Genomic DNA, 12193 nt, shown 5'->3' on the forward strand with positions numbered 1-12193 from the left:
TCAGTTTGTTGGGGTACGTCCTTCCTACATGTGAGTTTCTGAAGCACTTCAATTAGTAATACCTGTGGATATACAGTAAGTGCGGTAAGTAAACCGTACCCTGCATCATAGCATCACTTAGGTACTTGAAGTGTGAGCTGCATGGTCCATTAACATGGTTCCTTTTATCTTGGGGGCCCTCGAGTAATCTGCGCAAGCTTTTAAATGAACACGTAGTTTTACTGAAGATTGGCATCACTACTTCCATGCTGAATTTGCGAGGTGGAGAAGGGGGGGGGGCAAGTCGTGGCATTTTCTTTAGAACATCCTCTGTGTGAGCGTTCAGCAAGTAGCTCTGAGCCTGCCATAATTTGCCATTACTCATAAGTGTCAGGCCTTGGAAGCAGTGGATATATAGTTAAAGGTCAAGTTTGATAGCTATCTGTGTACCCAACTTTCCAGACATATAGGTAAACTTGCCAAAATGGGCAGAAAGTCAATAGATAGTATCACCGGTGAGACATGGCACTGAATACTGAAGTCGAACCTACGATGACATCTGGATATGCCTTTTGACGTCACTGGTATGTCATTAATAAACTGTGACGTTTTGCTTTATTCTAGTGAGGTGGTCAGAGTCGACTGAAGGACTCGATAGTGATGCTTTCTAATTGGGAAACTCTTGTGCGGAAATTAGCCCCTGGTGAGATTTATGTGAACCGACCACTCCACCAAAGGTTATTTGGATTTAACTATATAAAAACACCTGTGCCTGATGAACAGGTTAACCTTTAGAGCTCATTAGGTTCTTTGGGATTACTCTCAATTTTGTGCTTAACACCTACCAACGCGAATTGATGTTTTAATGCACTATAGAATATTTTGATTGGAATGCATATCATTTAAATATCAAAACGCGGTGAAAATGTGTTCATGAATATCAATGAAGTTCATTCCATTTTTGTCAGCACATTGCTTTATCGATATATATATATATTGATATAAATCTGGATTATGATCAATTCATATATATTAAGAAACAAGTTAAATGTTGTGAGCAGTAAATGACCCAAAAAAGTATTCTACGTAATAAATAACCCTGTGCAATGATATTCTCCTAGAATTACTCTAAAAACTGCCTGAATGAAACATTAACCCAGTTTCTGACATTTGGAAGCAGTAGAAATATTCCCGCCATGTGCAAAATAACGTGCAGTTTTCCAGAGAACACAGATACATCAGAGCTTCACAATTTGACACATTGTGGCAGAGAACAGAGTTCGCAGTAATCATAAAGTTTGTGAAGAAACGGTGCAAGGCCCAACTGAGGTGTTTTTAATCAATATGCCATCACACCGGAATGTTGGTCAGTGCACAAATTGCTCAATGAAAAAAAAAAAAAAAGATTAGTTGGTGTCGACGATAAACACTTACTTTGGTGAAATATAAAAAAACTAATCTTGGGGTCCAATAAGAACATTTATTTCCAATTAACTTTGATTAAGGATATTACAAAAATGGACGATGGAATATTTATTTCTCAGTGCTGGCTCGAAGAGATGAAAGAATATAATATTAATCCATCACGTTCCTTTAAAAACAAGTAAAACATCAAAGTTGTTATTCCGCATCTTTTAAAAAAAGTGCGAATGTAAGTAGGAGGCCATGAGATCAGACTTTCACTCACTACCCTTTACGACAATACAATCATCATAGGCCAAAAGTCCAATGATCTGGTCACCGTTTTCTCCGCCCAAGTGGAGTCCGATGTTTCCCACGCCTTTCAATGGATCGTTCTTTCCTGACGCCCCTAGTAGCCATACATTTTTGGAGTCCCCTTCCATGTCCGCAACTCCGTATTGCCATTTGCCATTTCCAAGATCTTTGCGGCCCATTATATGGAATTTTTGCCAACCTGGAAATCAAGCGCAGGTATAACATTGGCGCCAAGGGATGAAAGGAAGCGAGGTGGGAATTTACTGCTTCTGACTCAGGTAGCAAAGTCAGTGGTCAATACATGAACGTAAAGCAGTATTTTTTCGACGGGAAACACTACGCAGTTTCTACGAGAGATCACTGCCGGTGCTTGCAAATGAGTGTTCTAACTTAGGTTGAAATTAGATTATCAAGTGAGAAATAATTTGAAATCGTATTTGTTCGAAGTGTAACTGAAATACTGTTTTGCAAACAGGGAGTTTTTTCTTTCTTTTTTTTTCTACAAGCGGAGTTAATCTTTTCAGTGCAGTTTCATAGGTCCAATATAACATTGAAAACTTAATTGGAAATAATAACTTCGTCCCAAACGTGAAATAAATACAAAAGTTTGTTCGCTTACCATTATCATTGTTATAATCATTACATGATTATCAAAAAAGAAAAAGATTCATTGCCATTAAAGTTCATTGCGGGACGAGATCATATAATATTATGTCTTACCAGACGGATGGTCCGTGCTGTGGATTTCAGGCCTGTTCTCCCATACTGAATCGTCGAAATGAAACATCAAATCCATGACACCGGCTTAGTTAGACAACTTCGCAGAAACCTGCAAGTAAAAATGCAGTGAAAACAACAAGCAAATCGCGATTTGACTCTTATTCGATTAACATCTGTTTGCGGAAGGAATTTTGACATCAATTCAAGAAGAAAACGTTGCCCTCTCACACGGATAAACAATGATAACGACTTTTACCGAACGTTAAAATGAGACTTTTTCTGCGTTATTGTTGATTATAAAAAATAGAACAAAAAATCACGGCGAAAGTAATAACTTACTTTTCTGAAACCTGCACTTCACAAGATTCACAACGAAATCTTTAACGTTATTCCACCGTTTTCCAGGTAAGTTTCTGTGAGGAGGCGTTGCCTGCAAATGCCGAATCCACGAGGTAGCTGCTCAGTGTGTGACCGGGGTCGGCACTACCTTAAAATGTTCACCTTTATGTACTTGCTCAATGCGGCATGAATTCTTTACTGGAGCCGTTGTTAAAATACAGGTCGAACGAGGAAACGGGCTTGTTATCGAGAAACTCATGCCAAAGCAAATATTTTTGGATTAGTTTTGAAGGCGTTGGCAGGGAAATCACGTTTTAGAATTTATTCAAATGCTCCAGCCGTGAATCGTCAACAAACAGGTAGTAAAGAAAATTTAAAAAGTGGTCAGAATCACCCACTTAATACAAGAACGTTTACAAAAACGATTTGTCCTTTTTTTGATGAAAGAGTTGAAAATGTGGAAAATTTTGAGCGAAGATAATTTCAAAACCCGCAGAACTACAACAACACGGCTAGTCTTTAAAACCCGAAGTGCCCCACCTGGGGAAATATGATGAATAAACCAAGGGAGCGCAGGCAGTCGAAATCAACAAAACCATCAGTTGAAAAGGTTCAGGTACTTGAGAATATTTAGAAACAGAAATTATGAACTTACCGGTAGTCCTTGCATTCATGACATATGAATTATCTTTGCATGGTAGATGAAAAAAGAATAATAAAAAAGATACATAGACAAAAATGTTAGGTCTTGTTAGATTGTTTCAATGTACTTTATTGCAATTTAATATGTCACTTTGTATTCAGTCTTTCGAGAAGATATTGAATACTAAAACTGTAATAGCTGCGTGCTGGCTTTGTTTACTATTGGCTAGAAACCTCCAAGTAAATAAAAACAGCAAACTTATCTATTAGTGTGAACATTAACCATAAACTTCTGAGAGATACGAAAAGAGATTTTATGTGCAACTGGTGGTGTAGGTACAAGTAAAATGCCAAGTGCCTGGTAGCTCACCCATATCGACTCCACTACAATATTGTTTTTCACGTTTTCGAGAAGTCACCCACATGCCAATATACATATTCTTCAAGGGCATACAAGGACGACCGATGTTCTAGGCAGTTCTGCGAGTTTTTTTTCATAACTGAAAATATGATGAATTTAAACCAATGTGTACTGGTCATGACAGAGTGTCCATGTTTAAAAGTACAAACCATATCACTATTCCCAGAGATTTGTTGTATCTTGCTGCTTTATTTAAGTAAATGTTTGCTGGTCTGGGTGGAGTGCTGAACATATCTAAAACACAGATCCATCCCGTTCGTGCCGTGTTTTATGAGTTATCAGTTCAGGCACTTGCTGCCTTTTTTTCGGTGTATTTCCCGGGTTAGCAGACAGAGTGTTTAGTGTGGCAATAAAACTTAGATCTTCCTTCAACGTGATCTGGATGGAACTAACAGCTTTCTTCTTAAGGCAACACTGAATCCTGTGCAAGGAACTCCTAGTATATCATATAGGTCGAGTAGATTCTTGATGATTTTACAGGTCGTACTTCGGTACGTTTTGCAGGGTGAACATGTACATGTATACAGACAAACACATACGGTCTGATATTTTAAAATAATTACTTTATTAGATTCTAAGACAAATGTACCCGATTCATTGTAATAACCGTTAGTTTTTTAAAGCAAACTATATAACCAGCACAATCTCTATTGACAAACAAATTTTTCTTAGATCTGAACTTGAAAGCCTGCCTTGGAGATTGAGATTTCCTCTTCAAAATAAATTCTTGTGACCTACAAGTAATTTCAGGCAGTCATTTAAACATTTTGCAATTAATAAAAAAGTCATTTTTATCATCAAAAACGTTTATTTTATATTTAACTAAAGCTAATTCTCCATCTAAAATATATTTTCATCAAACGTTTGAGAGAGAAGAGTTGTCTATAACACTAACACACTCTGGACAGTTTATGGCTTGAAAGCAACAGTTCAAACAACAAGGCACCATCTCCCCACAGCATGCTGTGTAATTAAACCACTCAAAGCGGACTGGAAAATAATTCTACCACCATGGTGCCACTTAGGTGCCAGTGGGAAGGATATAAATTCGCCAAACTTTCCTTACCGACAAGTCAAAGTCGACAACAGATCACATTCTTACAAGTAAGGATGGGCAAATGAGTGAAATTCTATTGGATTATTTTGGGGGATAGCAATTTGCTCCATTCAATAAAGGCATAAAACATTTTAAGTAATCCCAATTCCTGGAACCTATGTTGATAGTTATTTAAAACATACAGACTGCAAAACTATCTTATGTGAATACTTCCAAATCGGTTGTTTCTCTTAGAATGGGATATATATGTTCTGTTTCGAATATATGAAGCTGAGGGCATAATTAAAAAGAAGTACCTCCTGTTATACCAGGTAACACTTTGTGCACAATCAGCTCAATATCTGTACATCTGCTGTACTCTGCACCTGAACAAAATTACAGGTATAGTGTTCTCTTGCTGACCTAGTTAACCCTACTCTGTCATTATGGCACCACACAAAACTAGTGATGAAAGTTTTGTTTATTCTATTTATCTGTTACTGTGTTACTGTACACTGGTCTCTTTTCACCTTCATACATAACTATAATGTTTTGGTCTTGTTTGTGATGCACTTCCAGAATGACATGGTGCCAAAAATATGAACTTCACGTCACTTCATTTCAAACAAGAAGAATGTACGGCAAAGGGCAGCCTTTATGACATCTCATGAGTGTTATGTACAGTAAGTGTCAATAAGCTGAAAATCCAGCAAAAGCTGCATTCAGTTGTAGGCTAATCTGAAGTTTCTTTCTTGTTCCCTTCTTCTTTGTTCTGCCAATTTGGAGATCTCATCCACCCTTCTCTGAAGCAATGCTGAAATGATTAAAAATAAAATGACTGGTTATGACACATTCATAACCCTCCTACATGATTTAAAAGGAGTGAACAGATGTTGCAAACAATGGCATTCTAATATGGCTGATATTATAACTTAACCATTAAGCATCTTCTTAAATTTTTGTGAGTAACTGACAACATTTAGTTGAGGTAGAACTGAGCTTTACTTCAGTTTTATTACTAGTTTAGATATATTACTCTATACAATATCTACATCGTACCTGTATTCTGATCCACCCACTGTAGTGAATCCATGTGTGCATTCAAAATCTTTGAAACTTGCTGGATCTGAAAAGAAATCATGTGAATTTTATAAAAATCTTTTAGACCATACAACTTTTTCTGTCTTTTAAATGAAGTCATGATTTTTTTACAGAAACGTCGTGGTAGTTGAGACAATATGCTGTAACCACTGTATTATATGATTGTGCTGTTTGCTCATCCACTTACTGGATCATTGGAATCCTGGCTTGTATTTGTAGCATTCAAATGTTCAATTATCTCCTTTAAATCCTGAGCCATTCTCTTCAGTTGTCCATCGATATTTTCGGCTAACTGGTACCTAAATGCATTCAAGAAAAGTGTTGACTTATTTTATACGTAATATGAATTAACCAGCTACTAAAACCAATGGTTACCAAAACAGTAATACAAGCACATCAAAACTAATTACATTTCACTCTGCAATATTTATAAAATATAAGTTTCCATGAGAAGCAAGATTAAACTGCTGTTTAAATGGACTTATGCACAGTAAAAAAAAACTATAATAGTTTTATCCATATTAATTTAATACAATACACTTTAAATTCTTGAACTACCACTTACGTGTGTTCTCTTTCCAGGTCTGCATGTTGCTGGTAGCTGATAGGTGGCAGTTGCTCTATGGTCTTTTCAAGAGGGACCAGCATCTCTTCCAATTCTTTCTGCTGAGCTAAGATAAAGTCAAGCTCGTGGTCCAATCTCTGCTGATCTATCTTCACCTTTTCTACATCCGAGTTCAACTGGGTAATCTGAAAATAACACACTGGTCTGTACTAAAACTGCCTTTGTTCTGAGTTAACTGCTTCTCAACTACCTTAATCAATATAATTATATTGATAAATATGTGTCAGACTCAGTTGAATATTGCTTAAACCAATACACACTCACCTTTTCTCCGTTTTCTATTAACAGCCTGTCCCAGGCATTAACTTGTGTTGCCTGCTGTATAAATATTTTCTCCTGCTCTTCAAGTTCATGGGTCCACTTGTTGATTGCCTTTTCCAGCTGGCTGTAGTTCATAGCAGGCAAAGTTGTGGTGGTTGATGTGACAGAAGTGGAGGCTGTGCCAGTCCTAAGATAAATGTAGAAATGAATGATACTGATGTTGAAACAAAAACAGGATACAACTGAAATCAAAATATGTAAATGGGACACAGATTGCTCAAAGGAGAAAATTCATCTTTTGAAAGATACCATATGTCAAATATTACAGTTCCAAGTGTGTACATATGACTAAATATCACAATTAAAACCTGTAATGATGCATGATTTTACAAGGGGGGGGGGGGATTATACATACAGTGGGTTTGCCACTGAATTCTTGAATGCTCTTTTTTCTTCCGTAAAAAAACAGAAATTTGGGTTGTTTTACAAAATAATGTATTTCTATTAATCAAATGGGATAGTAACAATTTTAAATTTCCCTTAAACTTCATTGAAACGAAATATATGAAAAACGGGTATACTTGGTTTAGATTTGCTGAATGGTTTTGTGATTGCTTGCTAAGGTATAACACCCCATTAGATAGTCTTAAAAGGGAAACTTCAAACCTACCCCAGAGCTGTTGTGGTAGTTGCTGTGGACAGGACAGGTAATGAGAACCCTCCTGTGGATGATGCTGGCGTGGATGTTGTGGCTGTGACACCAAATTTAAGTCCTCCTCCTGTGGAATATCAAAACAAGTTGACTTATATGATGTGAATTCTTTTGTCATAAAGTGACCAAGTTTTAATGAAAATAAATTGAAATATTATTTGATGATTTAAAAAAAAATTCAATGGTATAAGATTTCAGGCAGTAAATTTGCATTACTGGGTACTTTTTCAAAAACCTACCTAATGAAAGACCCGAAGATGATGTAACTGCTAAATTAAAACCAGTCCCAGCTTGAGTGGTAGTAGTTGCACTGCTTGTTGTTGCAGTGGTTCCACCTAGACTTGGGGTTGTGGTAGTGGCTCCACCAACACCTAAGGACGTAGACTGTGTCCCGCCAAGACCCACGGTTGCAACAGGAGTTCCACCCAATCCAAGGGAAGCTGTGGTTGTTCCTGCTCCTCCAAGACCAAAAGATGTGGTAGCTGTCCCACCCAGACCAGCTGTTGCAGCAGTTGTCACTGCCTTGAGGCCTCCAAAAGATACATTACTAGGAGTGATACTGGCTGTGGTAGTTGTTCCAACTACACGCCCTGCAAATGTTGCAAGGCAATTTATAAACAACTAGAAATGAACTCGGGGAACACAGACCTCCAACAAGGCAGTTTAATTTTCATAATCAATTCATTTATTAAGGGATAACCGTCAAAATCTAATAGAAATCTTAGAAATCTAAGTTATCCCATTTTTAATCTATCCTGAAAATTTTATCAAAAACCATCCGCAACATTCAATTTACAAACCCACAAAGCATAAACAAAAACTTTGGAGTGGAGGTAAAAAGGCCATAAACCTCCAACTAAAAATCAGGAGATAAGAAATATCTATTTTACATTATCAAAACAGATGTCATCAGCTTACCAAAATATCACACAAACTGAGTTTAATTTTATTAAAAAAAGATGTAAACACATACTTCTTATTACAGATTCATCCAAAATTAATTTGAATCATGCATCTAATAAGAAAATGTAACTGCTGGTTGCTTAAATACACTCACCAAATTTCAGTCCACCTGCAGGGGTGCTCGTCAAAGTACTTGCCAGTGAGGCTGTAGGTTTGGCAGCTATAAAAATAAAATATTTTAATAATTATTAATATTTTATTTTAAAATGTGGAATCAACTTTAAGACAAATAATGGAACATAAAATCAAATTAAGATACGAACATTATAGTTATGAAGTTGAATAGATAAAGTCTCCATAAACATAAATCACTATGTGTATGTCCAAAGAGCAAACATATTATACCTGTCTGTGCAGCAGACTGACCAAATGAGAAGCCTGACGACTGTGGAACTGCTGCAGTTGTAGTCACACTTTGCCCCAAACCACCTAACCCAGTTGCCTGAGCTGTGGCACTGCCTAATGTAGCACCAGGCTGTCCAAATGTGAACCCGCCACCTCCAGCGCCAGCAGGAGCTGTGGACTGTTGTGTTGTCCCAAATGAAAAGCCACCTGATGTTGGTTGTTGGCCACTTGTTGCAGTGGTAGACCCTGAAAAATTGGTTTCCTTTGGTTTGATTTAAGCCTGCCTCCCTTCAAATTACAATTGCATACCACTAGTATTACTAGATATGAAGTCCCACATGAGAATGACAAGTTTACAGCTGATAAAAATGAATATGTTAAAACTGGCAATATTTACTCAATTTTATTTATACAATTGAATTTTTTGACATATGATCTTAAGGGGCCCGCACACGGTGAGCATTTGGCGCGTGCCACTTGCGCTGCGCCATTTTCTCATCGTGTGCGGGGGTATTTTGGTGAGATTTTTGCCTCTCGCGCGGCTGAGCAAAATTTCTCACGTGTTTGATTTTTTTGGTCTCTTGAGGCAAATGTCTCAGCGTGTGCGGGGTGCAAGCGCCGATTGCTCATGCCATGCCAACAATGCGCATGTGCCGGTAGCCGGAAACAAAGAAAAATGGCAGCCCCCAGTGAAGTAAACAAAAATGTACACAGTTATAGTTAGTCTGATTGATTAACGTGGTCACCATTGTCCATTACTATCAGAAAAAACAACAATATGTAATGTTTCCTTAAACACATGATCCAACAGTTCACAGTGCGTCCGCTAGGGGCAGGCCGGGAGGCACCTCTGCTGAGCAAAGAGCACAGCGTTTGCGGGGAGCTGAGGAGCGCGAGCGTCTGGCTCAGCAAAGAGCTCACCGTGTGCGGGCCCCTTTAGGTCATTCAATGTTAAAACATTTAGATAAAATGATAAATTTTATCATTTTTTCAGAAAATGTGAAATATTGTATCAACAGTTATTTAAAATTCATGCTTAATCAAAGGAGTATTTTGACAGACTTCTCTCCATTTTCAAAACTACTAAACTGTTGAAAGAACCATTTTATTATGAAAATTGAGTGGTTTACAAATATCATTTGAAGTTAGAGAGCTGTATGCCTAGGTTTGCCTCTATTTTAATACAAATGGCATGAGTTTATGTTATGAGCATAAAATACATAAAATCATCTCTGGTATTTCCAAATAATTACCAAATCCAAACCCTGTACTAGTGCTTTGGGTAGTTGCATTCAGATTAAATGACACTCCAGTTGTGGCAGTTGTCTTAGGAGTGCCGAAACTGAAACCACCAGTGCCTGATGCTCCGCCACCACCACCTAATGAAAATCCTGACATGTCTCAAAGCATCTGAAAGGGTAAAACCAAATGTTGAAATCAGTAAGAATATTTACTTCATACTTGATAGGGACTGAGAGAGATAGTGTTTGTGTGATATAGAACATTAATATGATACAAAATTCGAACATAAACCGTGTACGCAATGTTGTATTAAAGCAAATATACCGCCTTAGACTAGTCACTTTAATTTTATTCAAAAAACGAAAGCAAGGCTTTGCCTTTGTTGCTCTATCATTGCCGCTTATTTTTTCAAATGTGGTGAGTTTATTTTGAAAATTGATAAATCAACATAAACTTTCCTTACCTGCATATAAAATGTTATACTTGATAACCAAGGGGGATACTTGTAACAGCGGCTGTGCTTTTATTGTAACCAACTTGTGAAAAGACCCAAAGCACGGCGCAAAATCCCCTATAGTACCTACACACGTTAAAAGTTTAATCAACATAATAAAAATGAATGATTTCTTATTTTTCTGAAAAAAAAGTACTGTTAATGTTTCCTGATTGGGATTTAAACTAATCAACAAACATAATATCATAAATACAAATGGGAAATACCGTGAAAATTAGTAAATACTCTATTACGACGTACTGTTTTCCGGTAGATTTGAGAACCGAGCAGGGAAAGAAAGGCAGGTAGATATGAGTCGGCACGCTAAGTTTATAGCAAGAACGGTTTTATGTGAACCTGGGAAAGTAGAGCAAGGGTTTATGAAGTTAAGGAAGTAAGTCAACAGCTTTGCTTTCAACTGATCTAAATATCATCAAGTTTTGAAAGTTGTATTATCAAGTGAGCGTGCTTTATTGTCGCCTTACAGTAATTTTAACTTTTGCATTCTTAGTTCATATATTTTAGGTAACATTTAATCTCCATCTTCAACCAATACCTGTTGTAAACAGGTTTAACACTTTGTTCAACAGCATATAATCCAGAAAGGGGAAAGACTGAATCGTTTAAAATTAAGAAAAGATGGAATTTGGGCATACATTTTATGGTGCATTGTTAACAACCACGATGGTAGATGAAAGATGAAAAAATTGGTCATGTTTGGTATTCATTACACTTCTAGATGCTGTCTGATAGTTTGAATCTGTTGTACCATTTGTCTCAATATTAAGACTGCGCAATATCAACCCTTTTGTTGGATGTTAATGGGTTAATTATATGCTAGCCAAACCTGTGATTATTACTATTTTCTCAATCTTTCTCCTAGAATACTTGTAGTAGATGGAATAGAAAGGGACCTCCAGAAGCAAAAGCACAGCATGAAGCCATATATTGCCAAGGCAAAAAAAGTACAAGCAGTAAAATCAAGAATAATAAGGAAAGAAATGAAAATAAAAACAGATTTTCTTACATCTTTGAAAAATAGGAGGAATCCATTTCCAAGATAGCACAGAAGAGGATATGAAGGAAATAAGGACACATTTTCAATGATTGAAACTGTGAACTTCAAATATGCAGACTGTCAGTTTGAATTATTTGATCGAACTTCAAAACTGCAAAGAAAAGCAGTATTGACCCCTGAACTGAAAGTACGTTCAGTTTGTATACCTCTACCAAAAAAGACGGTTTCTTTGCACTTTGACCTAGGTGTGTAACTCAGTTTATGGTTTGCAGTACATATTGACTGCCTTATAAAAGCACAACTATACGAACTGAAAGAACATTAGATTAATTCATGTACTGTCTTTAAGGAAAAAATAGTTTCTTGGACATTTAATTCACACATTAAACCACAGCTTTTATAAATTCTTTATTTTTAAAACAAAGATTTTTACAAAAGCTCGCATACTAGAGTACAAGGAAGAAATAAAAAAATAATAAGTGCACTACAATTCTGACTTCTCTACAGTTTTTAGAAATTAATTTGTAAATTTAAAATTTACAATCATCAAAATGTTTTTCTCTTTTCTCCAAATCTCATT

The 12193-nt window shown here is 36.7% G+C and overlaps 2 protein-coding genes and 1 long non-coding RNA gene across 4 annotated transcripts; 1 reads left to right on the forward strand and 2 right to left on the reverse strand.

Annotated features, from left to right (window-relative positions):
• Positions 1–1439: 1439 nt before the first annotated feature.
• On the reverse strand, positions 1440–2912 carry LOC106165613 (uncharacterized). The gene is made up of 3 exons (XM_086999108.1): positions 2755–2912; positions 2416–2524; positions 1440–1894 (listed from the first exon to the last, which is right to left on the reverse strand). The coding sequence occupies exons 2-3, from the start codon at positions 2489–2491 to the stop codon at positions 1659–1661; spliced, it is 312 nt and encodes a 103-aa protein (XP_086855234.1). The 5' UTR covers positions 2492–2524; positions 2755–2912; the 3' UTR covers positions 1440–1658.
• Positions 2913–4360: 1448 nt separating this feature from the next.
• On the reverse strand, positions 4361–10755 carry LOC106165623 (uncharacterized). Of its 2 annotated transcripts, none has more exons than XM_013543910.3 (11): positions 10566–10755; positions 10114–10270; positions 8861–9106; positions 8610–8675; positions 7792–8133; positions 7511–7619; positions 6844–7027; positions 6520–6704; positions 6142–6253; positions 5913–5979; positions 4361–5667 (listed from the first exon to the last, which is right to left on the reverse strand). In XM_013543910.3, exons 2-11 carry the CDS (start codon positions 10256–10258, stop codon positions 5576–5578), a joined length of 1548 nt encoding a protein of 515 aa, XP_013399364.2. In that variant the 5' UTR covers positions 10259–10270; positions 10566–10755; the 3' UTR covers positions 4361–5575. The 2 variants fall into 2 exon arrangements, with proteins under 2 accessions (XP_013399364.2, XP_013399363.2); XM_013543909.3 differs by having other exon boundaries at positions 7792–8142.
• Positions 10663–12103, forward strand: LOC106165624 (uncharacterized). Its single transcript, XR_001238726.2, has 2 exons — positions 10663–10989; positions 11479–12103. It is a non-coding gene; the product is annotated as an uncharacterized LOC106165624 (long non-coding RNA).
• Positions 12104–12193: the final 90 nt, after the last annotated feature.

Source organism: Lingula anatina, chromosome 1 (assembly GCF_051362555.1).
Source record: "Lingula anatina isolate TDL-2025a chromosome 1, LinAna3.0, whole genome shotgun sequence".
NCBI lineage: Eukaryota > Metazoa > Brachiopoda > Lingulata > Lingulida > Lingulidae > Lingula > Lingula anatina.